The sequence below is a fragment of the Thermothelomyces thermophilus genome, chromosome 7 (assembly GCF_000226095.1).
Source record: "Thermothelomyces thermophilus ATCC 42464 chromosome 7, complete sequence".
Classification (NCBI taxonomy): domain Eukaryota; kingdom Fungi; phylum Ascomycota; class Sordariomycetes; order Sordariales; family Chaetomiaceae; genus Thermothelomyces; species Thermothelomyces thermophilus.
The window spans coordinates 1713180-1726164 of record NC_016478.1 but is presented as its reverse complement, the minus strand read 5'-3'; the positions used below and the strand labels follow the sequence as shown (position 1 = coordinate 1726164).

At 58.9% G+C, this 12985-nt stretch overlaps 7 protein-coding genes across 7 annotated transcripts; 4 read left to right on the top strand and 3 right to left on the bottom strand.

The window, feature by feature from the left end:
- Window positions 1-207: 207 nt before the first annotated feature.
- On the top strand, window positions 208-1087 carry MYCTH_2311973 (uncharacterized protein; the record flags this gene model as incomplete). The annotated part of the gene is made up of 1 exon (XM_003666829.1): window positions 208-1087. A coding segment is annotated over exon 1 (505 nt), but the record flags the coding sequence as incomplete, so codon positions are not given.
- Window positions 1077-5447, bottom strand: MYCTH_2311970 (uncharacterized protein). The gene is made up of 3 exons (XM_003666828.1): window positions 4992-5447; window positions 1409-4931; window positions 1077-1329 (listed from the first exon to the last, which is right to left on the bottom strand). Exons 1-3 carry the CDS (start codon window positions 5195-5197, stop codon window positions 1285-1287), a joined length of 3774 nt encoding a protein of 1257 aa, XP_003666876.1. The 5' UTR covers window positions 5198-5447; the 3' UTR covers window positions 1077-1284.
- Window positions 5448-6056: 609 nt separating this feature from the next.
- MYCTH_2140924 (uncharacterized protein) lies at window positions 6057-6975 on the top strand. The gene is made up of 2 exons (XM_003666827.1): window positions 6057-6585; window positions 6728-6975. Exons 1-2 carry the CDS (start codon window positions 6259-6261, stop codon window positions 6857-6859), a joined length of 459 nt encoding a protein of 152 aa, XP_003666875.1. The 5' UTR covers window positions 6057-6258; the 3' UTR covers window positions 6860-6975.
- Window positions 6976-7044: 69 nt separating this feature from the next.
- On the bottom strand, window positions 7045-7854 carry MYCTH_2311968 (uncharacterized protein). Its single transcript, XM_003666826.1, has 4 exons — window positions 7639-7854; window positions 7565-7580; window positions 7386-7448; window positions 7045-7317 (listed from the first exon to the last, which is right to left on the bottom strand). Exons 1-4 carry the CDS (start codon window positions 7699-7701, stop codon window positions 7187-7189), a joined length of 273 nt encoding a protein of 90 aa, XP_003666874.1. The 5' UTR covers window positions 7702-7854; the 3' UTR covers window positions 7045-7186.
- Window positions 7855-7942: 88 nt separating this feature from the next.
- Window positions 7943-9070, top strand: MYCTH_2311966 (uncharacterized protein). The gene is made up of 4 exons (XM_003666825.1): window positions 7943-8200; window positions 8495-8608; window positions 8712-8775; window positions 8843-9070. The coding sequence occupies exons 1-4, from the start codon at window positions 8153-8155 to the stop codon at window positions 8875-8877; spliced, it is 261 nt and encodes an 86-aa protein (XP_003666873.1). The 5' UTR covers window positions 7943-8152; the 3' UTR covers window positions 8878-9070.
- MYCTH_2311964 (uncharacterized protein) lies at window positions 9044-10563 on the bottom strand. Its single transcript, XM_003666824.1, has one exon. The coding sequence runs from the start codon at window positions 10280-10282 to the stop codon at window positions 9209-9211; it is 1074 nt and encodes a 357-aa protein (XP_003666872.1). The 5' UTR covers window positions 10283-10563; the 3' UTR covers window positions 9044-9208.
- A 194-nt stretch (window positions 10564-10757) lies between these two features.
- MYCTH_72333 (uncharacterized protein) lies at window positions 10758-12248 on the top strand. Its single transcript, XM_003666823.1, has 4 exons — window positions 10758-10892; window positions 10985-11022; window positions 11216-11581; window positions 11676-12248. Exons 1-4 carry the CDS (start codon window positions 10854-10856, stop codon window positions 11728-11730), a joined length of 498 nt encoding a protein of 165 aa, XP_003666871.1. The 5' UTR covers window positions 10758-10853; the 3' UTR covers window positions 11731-12248.
- The last annotated feature ends 737 nt before the right edge of the window (window positions 12249-12985 follow it).

Below are 12985 nucleotides of genomic sequence, written 5' to 3'. Positions count from 1 at the left end.
TATGTAGTTTGGGCCGAAGACATCCTTCAAGTATGGATTACAGAAGAACACAGCAAGAGGCAGAAATGACCCTCGCCTCTTGTCCGCCATACACATCAAGACTATGATGAATCCCGTCTCGTGTACCGAGTTGGTCGTTATACAACCGTTCCTCTTTGGGCTCAGGAGCGGGCAGGAAGCAGAACAGTCACCATAACCAACACGGTGAGCCGAGAGTTCTGCGCCATGATCCCGGTGGCGGCAACAATGACGACGGTGGCGGCGGCGCCAGGACGAAGCCTCTACTCTTGGTATTGCAGTGGTATTGCACCGAGTCGAGTGCGGGGCTCAGCACAGTTCGCCAGGTCACCGCACGCACGATGAGACCTGCCTCTTCCTCGACCGGCCGGGGCTCTTTCCGGGGGACAGCCGCGCCAGCGCCCTGCGCGGCCGTCAGCCCGTGCACGCCGCCGCTTCGGGATGCCATGAACGTGCTGGCTGAGCGGGAGCCCTCGCTGTTTGCCCGGTGGGATGCCGGCCTGGTGCCGCCTTACCCGCAGCTGTACCGCAACCGGGTGCGCATGCGAGAGCTGGTAGGAGAGGTCCTGGACGGAGGAGGAGGACGACGAGCACGAGGGGGATCGACTGATCCGGCTGCTGCTGGGACTGCTAGAAAGGTTCGATTCGAGGGCGCCGAGTCGGTCGTCACGCTGCTCGTGGTTGACTATCAGAACGAGTGGCGGGCCAAGCTGGGGAGAGCGCAGCGGACGCAGGCGCGGACGCTGGTGGTGAATCGCGAGGCGCCGGTGCTGCCGCCGAGGAGGAAACCGGGGGCGGCGAAGTCGCCTTTTCGAGGCACGGAATGGGGCCGGTTGGTCAGGATGAGGTGAGGTGAGTTGGACTGCTTGGTGCTCCGCCAATCGTGTTGCCCCCGGAATGTAGTCCTCTTCTCTCTCCCTCTCCAATCTCGGTCCGCTTCGCGGTACACTTCGTACTCGGTGTATTATCCGTAGGGATGTGGCCTACCTCCAAATAATGTTCCGCTTGGTTCTTCGCCATGGGTTACAGGATAGATTCAAATAAGTATCGTAGACAAAAGAGCGGGGCTGGCTTGCTGGCTTGTTGGCTTGCTGGCTGGCTGGAAAGTGATAGCTTCGCAGTGACAGCCCCGGTTGGCGAGTGAGATGTACCAAATCGCATTTTTCTCGTCGCGCGCCTACAATCTAACACTGACTATAGATACGACCGCATCGTTACCTCTCTCCGTCGTCCACTCCTTCTTTCCCCCCTATCCCAACAATCTACTTAAGGCGTAGCCTTGCTCATGCTAATCAGCCTCTTGAGACCAACCTGTATCACCACGCATCAGCAACGGCACTTTTACACAGCCAGCTGGGAAGGGAAAGGAAAAAAAAAATTTGTAACTCACCATCCACTGCCCGCACTCCTCCATCTTGTCCCGAAGAATCTCCGTCTGCAGCTTCGACGCCAATTCATAGTTCTTCCCCGTGATGGCCTCCGCAATCGTCGTCAGCTGCTCGATGGTATCCGGACGTACCAGCTCCTCGTTGTTGAGGTGGTCAAACAGCAGGTTCAGCCGCTTCTGCGTATCCTTGACCTGCGGCGCAAACGCCGCGGGCGCTTTGGACGCCACACGCTGCATGTCCTGGCTCAGGAGCTCCACCATGCGCTGGGCATTGGGTGGGATGTGGGAGCGGTCGCCAGGGGGGTGCCGGTTCGTTTGTGAAGGTGCCGACGCCTTGGGCGACGTGGGGCTTTGGGACGCCGGTGCCTGGGCCGCGGGGGGAGGGCCGCCCGCCGCGGGGGGAGGACCAGCCCTCGGCGGCGGACCCACAGGTGGTCGAGATCCCTGGGGTGGCGGCGGTACTGAGGACGGCTGCTGAGAAGAAGGATGAGAAGAAGGAGGAGGAGGAGGCGCGGCTTGGAAACTTGGCGGCGGGGCGTAAAGGTTTGCCGGAGGAGGTGCTAGCGGGGTAGATCCGGGACCTTGATTGTATGGTTGGGCCGAAGGCGCCGGAGCCGGCGCGTACCTGTTGGACGGCGGAGGGCCTGCAGGAGGAGGGTTATAAGGGGATGCCGTCCTCGGGGCGGGCGGGGGCGCCATCGGAGAAGCCAAGCCGGTTGCCGCCGGTGGCGGAGGCGCGTACGGGTTCGAAGCATTGGACGACGTCACCGACCCCGATCGCGGCGGCCCAGAGGGAGGAGGAGGAGGAGGAGGAGACGTCACGTTGCGAGGTGGCGCGGACCCCTTGGGAGGAGGCGGAGGAGGGGTTGGGGCGCTCCGCTGATAAGGCCCGGCCGGGCTGGTCTGGCCCGGGAAGGGAGATGTGATAGGCGCCACGCTCGGGGTGGTTCTGCGGACGGGGGGCTTCGTGACCATGGGCACGTCATTCCAGTTGCCCACGTCCTTGTTGATCTTGGGCGGAGGACCAGTGTTCCTCGGAGGGGGAGGAACCGACGCTCCCGAAGGTCCATACCCTGCGCCTACCGGCTGAGAAGGAGCAAATCCGGCAGCTGGCACGTACGGGGACGCGCCGGATGGTGCATACTGAGACGTCGCCGTCGGGGGTGCGTACGGGTTCGACGACGTTGCCGAGGCGGGTTGGATAGGAGCAGGGGGCGCATAAGGATTGGGATTGCTCGCCGCAGCCGGCGGGATGGATGCGGGCTGCCGGTAGCCCACCGGCGTCGGGCCGCGGGAGGATACGCGGGCGCCGGGAGCGGCAGCACCTTGACGCTGCGCCGGTTGGGAAGCCGACTTTTGAGTGGCGAGCTTCACGCGGTTCCTGGCCACCTCAGCAGCGGGGTAGTTGGTCGGAAGCAGGTCCAGATATCTCTGGGCGACCGACAACTGGCCGTGGCCGGCAACGATATCCGCGTACTGCGTGTACTTGTCGTACAAGGACGCGAGCTTCCAGCCCTCGCTGAGGTCCTTCTCGGTGTCTGTGAACTTGGTGACGTGGCGGAAGATGGTGACCTTCTCGATGAAGTGCTGCAGCGACCTGGCATGGATCGAAAAGGTAGAGTCGTTGCTGGCCTCCTGGAGCCCGGCCTGCTCTGCTTCCTCGAGCTCGGCGATCCAGATATCCACCACCTTTTCGAGCTTGGAGCCGACGAGATAGCAGAACGAAGCGTCCTTCCTCGGGCCCACCTCGAGGATGCGGTCGCCGAGCGCCTCGCAGAGGTCGGGGAACTCGGAGGGATCGGCGAAGGTGCAGAGCGTGACCATGGTCTCCTTCCAATTGCTCAGGTCCGCGTTGTACACGACATCCCACAGGTTCTTGCCAATCACCGAGTTGATGAGGCGGAGATAGCTCGGGCTGCCCTTCTTCTGGGCGAGATAGCTTTTCTGCACCTTGTCCACCAGCTCCTTGCCGCCACAGTTCGCGAGGATGAAGGCGTCGGCAACCCTGTCCTCCTTCAGGCAGAGGTCGACTGCCTTCTCGAAGTTCCCGAGGATGACGGCCTTGGTGATTTGATCCTCGGCCGAGCCGCCTTCGCCCAGGAGCTGGAAAGGGTTGTCCGTCTTGGCGCCCTTGGCGGCGGTGAGGTCGGACAAGAAATCATCGCCGTCGTCGACATCGGCCCACATGCTCGTGACCCGCTTGTGCTTCTTCTTCCCGTCTTCTCCGTTGGTCTGCGGCGGGGCCAGCCCGGTCTCCTTCGGTTCTTCCTTTGTCTCGGTAGCCTCCGAGTCGGCAGCCGCGGCGCTGGGAGGTTCTTCATCCTTGGCGAATCCCAGGTATTCAATGATCTTGGTGCGTCCGTCGGACTCGCTCAGCGTCTTCAGCACCTGCCAGTCGGCCTTCTCTTCCTCCGTCTTGGCGTCGGCCACGTGAGAGTCGCAGATGGCTGCGATGTCTCCGTTCTTGTACGCCTCCTCGAACTTCTCGGTGGCCGAGCCAATGTCGGAATCGACCGAGAAGCTCGATATCTGGATCTTGGAAGACCTGGGTTGGCTGGCAGGCGTGTCGTTCTTCCTGAAGGTGACGAGCTTGCCACCATACCCAAACGAGACGCCGACCGGCCGCTCGAACCAGACGGGCGCCCTCGGGAGCGAGAAGGAAGCCCCCTGGAGCTGGGTGGGAGCCTTGGAGAAGAAATCGTCGTCGTCCATGCTCGCCTGCGCCGTCGGCACGGCGGAGGGGTTCGTGTTTTGCAGCGTCTGGATGGTGATCTTGCCGTCAAACGAGGCGGTCGCCACCAGGTTCGGGTTGCCGGGGTCGAAGCGCGTCAGGAAGGTCCAGTTGGTGGCCTCCGGGAACTCGCCGTACCGCTCTCCGGTCTGGGGGTTCCAGACGAGGGTCCTGTTGTCCTTGCCGCAGGAGAGCAACAAGCCGGGATCCTGCTGGCACCACGAGAGCGACAGGATGCCCTGGTCGTGTCCCTGCAGCGTCTTTTCGGGCGCCTGCGAGTTCCTCAGATTCCACAGGAGGATGACCGGGGTATTGTCGTCGGAGGTGGCGGTTAGGAGGTTCGTGGAGTTGTTGGGGTCCCAGGCGATCGCGCTCACGGGCTTGCGGTTGTTGTTCAGCGTCAACGACGCCTTCTTGGTCTTGAGGTCCCACACGGTGACGAAGCCGCCGGCACTGCCCGTCGCCAAAATGTTGGAGACCCTCCGGTTCCAGGCCACGCAGTCGATGTCGTGGGCTGCGGCGGTGCCCAGGCGGAAGGCGGTCGAGGTATCGTTGACATCCCAGATGAACAGCTCGCCCTTGACACCGGCAGTGGCGAGGACCTGGGGTCGCACCGGGTTGAACTGAAGCGCCTTGATGGGCCCGGTGTGCTTGGTGTCGCGCGACATGAGGGCTTCCTCGCCGGCAAGGAGCTTGGCGGCGTCCCACAGCTGCAACGAGCCGTCCTCCATCGCGCCGGCAACGACACCCCGCGGGTGCTCGTCGCTGGGGGCACCCCATGCTATGTCGTAAAATCTTTTTGCAGTGTAACGTTAGCGTCGAACGTGCGGCCGGGGGAGTGCAATGCGCGCGTACCTGGACTCGGTGCTGATGCTGGCTACTGGCTGCAGCTCCAGGCCCTGACCTGGGTCGTCGAGGTTGAGGTCCCATAGCTCCAGCTTGGTCTCGTCCGAGAAGTCGGCATCGACAGCGCCGGACCTGGTGCCAGTAACCAGGATTGGATTCGGGCCCGGCGACCACGCAAAGGCCGCCGTCCTCGGGATCTCTCTCAGCCGAACCATGGCGGCGTCGGTTGTGTGGATCGACTTTGGGGGAGGGCCGACCGAGAGGTGTCAAACTTGCTTGTCGTTGCTGTTGTTTTTGTTATTTTATTATTTGTTTCTTGTTGTTTTGCGACTGAAAACAAAACAATTAGGCCGAGTACGGAAAAAGCACCGAATTCCCTACCACGGCAGACGTCGGGCCGTGAGGGCGGAGGTTGGCGGTGCGGTTCAATGCGAGTCGAGATCGATGCGGCGTGTTGCCAGATTGCCTTGACTTCCCGACAATGCGTCTCCAGGAGACGCGCCCCATAATTCCTGCTATCTAGGTTACACCTAAACCTCTTTCAGGTACTCCGTAGCCTCACTTCAAGGTAGTTGGTAATTTTGGTATTACTGCGCAGTACTCCGTAGTATCCGTACAGTAACCAACTCTGTCAACCCTAACCCTTTTTCATTGCCATACGTCGTAGCTCGGCCTTCTTCAACCTGGCGAAGTTGGTTAGGTACGGCATGCACTATAAGACTTTATAATATTGTGCAAACTCTAGTTTAGATGCAATTGTGAGCCTCAGATTCAATGAATTGTGTGCACAAGTTGGTGAGCTATTCCAGCCACACGCCGCATGACGTATCATTACCAGTTCTCCGTACAGTGCGGCGAGAACCTGCCACTTGTGGCGTTAGGCTCACTGGGCAGGTGGGGCTAACTCCAAGCTCTACCGCATCAGAAGCTTATTACCAGTGACCTGAGCTCAGTATCCGTACGGAGTACTCCGTAGTGTAATTAATTCGTGTAGAATACATACTGGGACGGAACCAGACAGCAACCGGCACGTGATATCCATTGTGAACAACAGCCAGGATTTCCCCCTTACACGACGCTTCTTGACAGAAGACTTTGGACTGCGAAGCGAACCTAATACAGCGCAAAAAAGAAACAAGAGAAAAAAAAAAATCAAAGGACAAGAAGGAAGTAGAGAAAGAAGCTCAAGAGCTGAGAATCAATCACCTCCACACTAGCGCTCATCTCACACCTTATTGCCCAACTTAACTCCCAAAACCACCTCCGGGAAGGAAGAATGACAGACACAACGCGGTGGAAGGCCACCGTCTACGTCGGCGGTCTCGCCCCCGCCGTGACAGTCACCACGCTGCAAGAAGCCTTCCTCCCCTTTGGCGAGATCGCCGACGTCTCGCTGCCCAAGAACGAGAACCCCAACACGGCCGCGGCCGAGCCGCACCGCGGGTTCGCCTACGTCGAGTTCGAGGACCCCGACGACGCCAAGGAGGCCATCGACAACATGGACCAGGCCGAGCTGTTCGGCCGCGTCATCAGGGTGTCGGCTGCTAAGCCGCCCAAGAGCGCCGGACAAGGACTCGGGGCGAAAACGGCCGTTTGGGAGCAGGTACGTTTCAACGGTTTGCCTTTCTTATTTGCTCTCTTGAACACCTTCTCTTCCCTCCCCTTTCTTCCGTATTTTTTATTTTATTTTATTTATTTTTTTTTTTTTGTTTCCGGGATGAGTTGAGGGTTAACCGGGTCTACAGGAGGGGTGGCTTGCAGAACATGCGGTTAGTGAGGAGGATAGGTTGGCGGCCGAGCAAGCTCAGAATGCGAGACTGGACGACCCGATGCAGGGGCTAGAGGGATTAGACGTTGCTGGGCCGAAGCCTGAGTGATGGCACGAGTCCTAGGAGGATAGCGCGGGTTCACAGGTGACATCGTACACGATCGTCGGCAGGGTTCTCAGGTTTGGGACGGAGCGCTCGAATCGATACCACGGGATTGCATAGTTACGGCGTTGGGGCAGCTTTGGGAAGAGGTTTGTGAATCAAAGGAAATGCATGTTTTCTCACACGCCTTGGGCGGCCTACCTTCGAGACACAGAGGGCCTAAATCACGTCCCATAGTTCGCCCAACTCAATCTCCTTTTCATATACAATACCCGGACATTCCAAGTCTAACGAGCTTCCTCCCACCAGCTCCAGCCAACGGTACTGCTTCCCTTAGTGGTGCTCCTCCTGAGCGTGAGAATCCGCAGCGCGGTTTTGCCTCTTGAGGCGGATGTTCTTGTCAGTGGCGAGATGACGGAAGCTCGAGTAGACAGCAGCCGTGACGGCGAACGCAACGACGACGCCTGTGTGAGCCTGTAAGCATGATGCCGGCTGAGATTAGGAAACGGCGCATTGGGGGAGGGGGGGTTACCGAGGGGCAGCAATTCGGGGGGAATCCGCTTGAGGCGGCGGAGACGCTGCGAGACAGTGTGCGCTACACTCGGGGGAGCCTTCATGTCAGCCTCTACACCCTCTCTTCGATTCCAATATATCCGAAATCGTTTTCGACGCTCTCGCCCTGTCTTGTCGTCGTTCAATGGTCTCACGTACCGGACTGCTCCTCCTTCTACATATCTGGGTCAGTTCTGACGCAATGGAACAAACCGGGCGCGGGAATTGCCTACCGGAATCGGCCGCATCATGCGAACCGTAGGGCGGAACATCCGCAGGGAACGCGTGGCGTACATTGTGAACACGAAGTGAGCGGAGATGTTCCTCTGTGGGAAAAAGAAGCTGGTGGTTGTGCAGCAGCCGATTGGGGAACCTTGTAGCTTCGGGAAGTTGAATCAACGATTTGGCGACGACCCGAGAGAGAGAGGAAGCTCGGCTGCTTGAACAGAGAGGCCCCCACAAAAAGAAGCTCCATTCGGCCACTGAGATCAGCCCACAGGACAAGTCTTGGCTACAAAAAAAAGAGGAAAACGTGCCGCCAGCCAATGAATTCCCTCAGATCCTGCAATGGCCCGCTTTGCGCATCATGATGGGCACTGCGCGGACAACCCGAGCCGAAACTGCCCTACCTGACCTCACCTCTTCCCGAGCTCTGACCATTTCCCACGTCGAACGACTCCGAAAATCAACCCGCCGCAATCCCCCAATTGAACCTGTCTCGCTGGTGAGCTGCTAGAATCGCCCAACATGTCTGACGACGAGCGCGTTACCAAGCCCTTCAAGTTCGTCACAGGTATGATTGAGTGTTTACCCCCATCATCGCAAATTCCCTCGGCGAGAAAAAACCGGGCACGGCTTCTGATCATGACATGACCGGAACACGTCACTAACGCTCACTGCAGCTGGTATGTACCGCCGCTTGTATTCTGCAGATTCCCTATCCTGAATTCCGAATTGGCTATCCGGCAAAACGAATTGGAGAGCGAGAGAGAGAGAGCACAGAAGCTTGGGATTGGGGGAGAGGATGGATAGGACGGAGGAGGCCCGAGTGACAAAGTGCACGCGATCTGACGACGTCTCTGTTGCCCAGGTGTCGACGCCCGCTTCCCGAACGTCAACCAGACCAAGCACTGCTGGCAGAACTACGTCGACTACCACAAGTGCATTCTCGCCAAGGGCGAGGACTTCGCCCCCTGCCGCCAGGTTAGCTTTCCACCCCCGTCCCTTGGAGCTTTGGGAGACTCGGATGATGGAGGAGGAACATGTATCATGGAGTACGGTTGCTAAACAATAGCGATATTCATAGTTCTGGCTCGCCTACCGGTCTCTGTGCCCCAGTGGATGGTATGAGCGGTGGGATGCGCAGAGAGGTATGGATCGGAACCTCACTTGTTGCCCGGTTCCTCGGGGCGAACTGGTGGCTAACATACCTAACAGAGGCTGGCAACTTCCCTGTTCGTCTGGATCAGTAAGGGGCTGCGGTAAAGGGGATTTTGTCCAAGCCGGGGTCTCTCGGTCTGGACCATGTTATAGTAGGCTCAAGACAGTAGAAAGAGGACATGGAGAGTTGGGATTGTTCCATTTGTACACATCACGGTGACACTACAGTGGGCAAGAACACCAAAGAGAACTGCTGTGTTTCAAATAGCATACCGAGAGTGCCTGATATCGTCATATCAATTAGTGTTGTTCGTGACCATCGAACGCCATCCCCCGCGCCGACCCATGGATGCCTCCCATCACACAGAAAGCCAAAGATCGCCAAGTAACATTACAGTTTAGTCCCATCTCCTACATGCCAAACTATTTCTTTGCTTCTTCGCTCTCGCTCTCATCATCCGAGCTCATGAACTCATCGTCTTCGTCAAAGCCGATAAACCTCCTGGCGGTAGCCGTTCCGTGGCTTTTGCCGTTGCCGTTGCCGTTGCCGTTGCCGTTGCCGTTTCCATTCACGACTTCCTTCTCCTTCCCCTTTCCTTTGGCGTCTACCACTGGTTCCGGCTCCGAAGGAGGCGTAGTCACCTTGGAACCCCCGCTCTCGTCCTGGTCCATCTCATCATCCATGGCTTCATCTCCGTCTTCATCCGCAGAGGAGCCGCTTCCGCTCCCACTCCCGCTCCCACTCCCGCTCCCACTCCCGCTCTCGCCCGCCAGTTCCCCAAACAAGTTATCCCTGTAGCCGCCCCTCTTCATGGCCTCGAGGACGGCCTCCCTCGTGCGCTCGCCGACCTCCTCCTTGTCCTCCACCCACTTCCCGTCCAGGCCGACCTTGCGGCTGCCGTACTTGATCTCCTCCTGGCGGCGCTCCGTCATCTCGACGATCTCCTCCCACCGCTTGCGCCGCTTCTCCCTCTCGCGGCGGTCCATCTCCGGCTTGATGGCCAGGTACTCGGCGAGCGCCTTGGCCTCGGTCACGGTGCGCAGCCGCCGCCCGTCGAGGTTGCGCGACGAGCCGTTCTCCTCGGCCCCGTTGGGGCCCTTCCTGCGCTTCGACATGCGCCCGCCGGCCGCGCGCAGCTGCGAGCCGAAGCCGCCCTTGCCGCCGACGAGCGGGGCCGACAGGCGGAGCGGGAGCAGGTCGGTCTGGATCTGGCCATAGCCGTGCTCATCTTGGGCGGCGGCGGTGGCGGCGGTGGCGGCGGTGGTGGGAAGGAAGTGGCTGATGGGAAGGGCGGAGTTGAGCGGGACGGAGCGGCCCGAGAGCGTCGTCAGGAGCAGGCGGGTGTTGGAGGTGGTGGCGGATGGCGGGAGACGGCTGTCGAGCTCGTCGAGAAGCGAGGAAACGGGGGTTGTGGGCGGCAGAGCGAGGGACAGAGTCGGCGGAAGGCCGGACCCCGCAAAACTCGTGATGAGAACGTTGAGTTTGCTCGGCGCCATCGTTGTTGGCGTGGTGTAAGTCTGCGCGCTGGTGGTGTAGTGATGTGGTGATTTCTCAGTGGGAAGATGGCGATAAGTTGACGAGGTTTCCGGTTGCGATTGGGGGGGGACCTCCCAAGTCGGATCACTCTTTTTTAAATGGACTGCGAGTCCGTTGTCGAAGCAACGCTCAAAAGAGGATTTAATGAAACGTTGTTCAAAGTCGACGCGCAATACATTGGGCGTCCTGGCGTCTACGTAGTAAGCTTTGGAGCACTGCAGCATTACGAGGACGATATCGCTGGGCTGCATGACCTGGCCCCGGGGTGGGTCCCACTCGAGGCAGTTGGAGGAAGTGGGCAAGGGAGGCAGGATTCACGAGCCACAGACGCACGGCAGCTGAGTCCAAATTGCCAAGACCGCTTGTGGCTGTGCGCCCCGCTAATTTCGAGCCCTACTACCAGATCGGAATTTTGGCGCCGCAACCCACAAATCACTGCGGTCTTGAATTTTGAAGAGCTCGTCTCTGCATCGCCGACACCTTCCCCAGACCAAGATCACCAATTGTGTCGATACCGGTCCAGCCGCCAAGATGCTTATTCCCAAGGCCGATCGCAAGGCGATCCACGAGGTATGGCCAAACTGGGGTTTGTTCGTTGCAGAGATGGAGATCTTGGGCGAACTGAAAGTTTTACGGGAGGCAGTAGCTAACATTCAAGACAGTACCTCTTCCGTGAGGGTGTCATGGTCGCCGCGAAGAAGTAGGTTCACCGATTCCATTATAAGGCCGCCAGTCGGCCTTTTTCTTTTTTTCCATCGCTCGAGCGACAGTGCTACGCTGAAGTCCCCCCCCAAACACGCGACATCCCATAATATAACCACGAGCCCGAAACTTCTGAACCGCTCCTCGAATAACACGCCCGCGGATGCTAATTCGTTTTTAACTCCCTGCAGCTATGAGACGACCCACGAGATCGGCGTTCGCAACCTCTATGTCATCAAGGCCCTCCAGTCCCTGAACTCGCGCGGCTACGTCAAGACCCAGTTCTCCTGGCAATACTACTACTACACCCTCACCCCCGAGGGTCTCGACTACCTCCGGGAGTGGCTGCACCTCCCCGCCGAGATCGTCCCGGCTACCCACATCAAGCAGCAGCGGTCTCACGCCCCGCCCCGCGGCATGCTGGGCGAGGACCGCGGCGAGCGGAGGTTCGGCGGCCGTGGCCGTGGCGACCGTGGTGACCGGGATGGCGGCTACAGGCGCCGTGACGCTGGTGAGGGCAAGGAGGGTGGTGCCCCGAGCGACTTCGCTCCTCAGTTGTAAGTCGGCCCGTGGCTGCCGCAACTTTTGGGCGCGGCTATCGTTGGCGGTTTGGCTTTTTTGCTGACTTTTGCGTTTCCCACCCGACAACAGCCGTGGCGGTTTTGGTCGTGGCCGTGGCGGCCGTGGTGATGCCCCTCCCTCGTAAAGCGGACGGCGGATAATCTCTCTATCTCTTGGGTTGCCAGCAAACGGCATAACGGCAGGGCACGACGTGTACTCGAATGTCTCTGGGGTACTAGGGTCGACCGGCAATGCACCTACTCGCCAGGACCGTGAGTGGTTTGCGCGTGGAGTTGGTGGTTAGAGATCATTCGGAAAACTTCTGCATTCAGGGTCATCATTTGCGGTCAATGCGATTTTTCTCTCACTCGGTCGCTCGTGGTGTCTGTCGTAAGCGGCGGGCTGGTCGCTGGAATTGATGAGCTTACGAACAATCTGAGAGGGAGGGCTCTTATCGCTCAATTGAACGCACCCCGGCCGGTGTGCTAAGTGAAATCGAGTCGGTGGCGCCGTTGAGATCTCACCATCACAAGGCTCTTCTTTGTTCAGGTCATAGATGATCACAGATGATGGCGTGATTGAGTCAGCTCCGCCCGCCCCGAGTCAGCAGGCGAGTCCTGTAATTTGGTTCTCTAGGAGAGAGAAACAGATGTACCAATCCTGCGCACCCGATCCCTTTCCAACGGAGCACGCAGCAACCGTTCCGCTAGCTGGGGATGTTCAGCCAGCCGTGCCGTCAAGCTCCACCGAAACTGGGGAGAATACTAGTAAGCGGCAGAGGTACGGTTGAAACGAAACAGTGGCCCAGAGGATGGCTGATCTTTTGACAGTTTAAGGGTTGGAATTGTCTCCCGCAGTACGGAGTAGTAGTCATTAAAACGCTGTTTATTCCTTCGACTTTGTGGTGCCGTTTCAGTTCCCGGTCCCGGCCCCGGTCCCGTCATAGAAGAGCTGATTCCTCTCCTCAACCCACACCATTTCTTAATCTTGGCTGCGCTCAGTTGGGGTCGGATCAGTCACTCTCTCTCCGTCTCAGCCTGTCTGTGTCTCCTCCATTGTTCCCAACGCTCCAGCCGCTTGGCATCAACCTCAACACCATGAAGATGGGGCTCCCTTCCCAAGCTCCCTCAGGATATAAAGGAGTTGAGCTCAGTAGATTCTCAACCAGCACTCGCCTCTCGTCTCGGAACAGCGACTTGGCCAGATTTGTATCCTGCTTCGAAGGAGAAAACTGTGCTGGTCTTCCACGGCGGCTGACCTGGGCCTCACCGCACTAATCAGGGCACAAGAGGCCCAAGGATTTCAGTTGTGTGTGCGGAACAGGCCTGTCGAGAGTCTGACGTGTTCTCCCCCCTTTTCCTCCCCCGCCCCCTTTTTAGGTTCTCCATCAGTACAGTACA

Coding starts and splice junctions, on each gene's coding strand:
- MYCTH_2311970 (XM_003666828.1), bottom strand. CDS start 5,197: ATGGTTCGGCTGAGAGAGATCCCGAGGACGGCGGCCTTTGCGTGGTCG. Junction 4,932..4,991: donor AGCATCAGCACCGAGTCCAG/GTACGCGCGCAT, acceptor CACTGCAAAAAG/ATTTTACGACATAGCATGGG. Junction 1,330..1,408: donor AGGAGTGCGGGCAGTGGATG/GTGAGTTACAAA, acceptor GTGGTGATACAG/GTTGGTCTCAAGAGGCTGAT.
- MYCTH_2140924 (XM_003666827.1), top strand. CDS start 6,259: ATGACAGACACAACGCGGTGGAAGGCCACCGTCTACGTCGGCGGTCTC. Junction 6,586..6,727: donor AAACGGCCGTTTGGGAGCAG/GTACGTTTCAAC, acceptor CCGGGTCTACAG/GAGGGGTGGCTTGCAGAACA.
- MYCTH_2311968 (XM_003666826.1), bottom strand. CDS start 7,701: ATGTACGCCACGCGTTCCCTGCGGATGTTCCGCCCTACGGTTCGCATG. Junction 7,318..7,385: donor CCCCGAATTGCTGCCCCTCG/GTAACCCCCCCT, acceptor AGGCTCACACAG/GCGTCGTCGTTGCGTTCGCC.
- MYCTH_2311966 (XM_003666825.1), top strand. CDS start 8,153: ATGTCTGACGACGAGCGCGTTACCAAGCCCTTCAAGTTCGTCACAGGT. Junction 8,201..8,494: donor CCTTCAAGTTCGTCACAGGT/ATGATTGAGTGT, acceptor CTCTGTTGCCCA/GGTGTCGACGCCCGCTTCCC. Junction 8,776..8,842: donor GCGGTGGGATGCGCAGAGAG/GTATGGATCGGA, acceptor CATACCTAACAG/AGGCTGGCAACTTCCCTGTT.
- MYCTH_2311964 (XM_003666824.1), bottom strand. CDS start 10,282: ATGGCGCCGAGCAAACTCAACGTTCTCATCACGAGTTTTGCGGGGTCC.
- MYCTH_72333 (XM_003666823.1), top strand. CDS start 10,854: ATGCTTATTCCCAAGGCCGATCGCAAGGCGATCCACGAG. Junction 10,893..10,984: donor ATCGCAAGGCGATCCACGAG/GTATGGCCAAAC, acceptor CATTCAAGACAG/TACCTCTTCCGTGAGGGTGT. Junction 11,582..11,675: donor AGCGACTTCGCTCCTCAGTT/GTAAGTCGGCCC, acceptor ACCCGACAACAG/CCGTGGCGGTTTTGGTCGTG.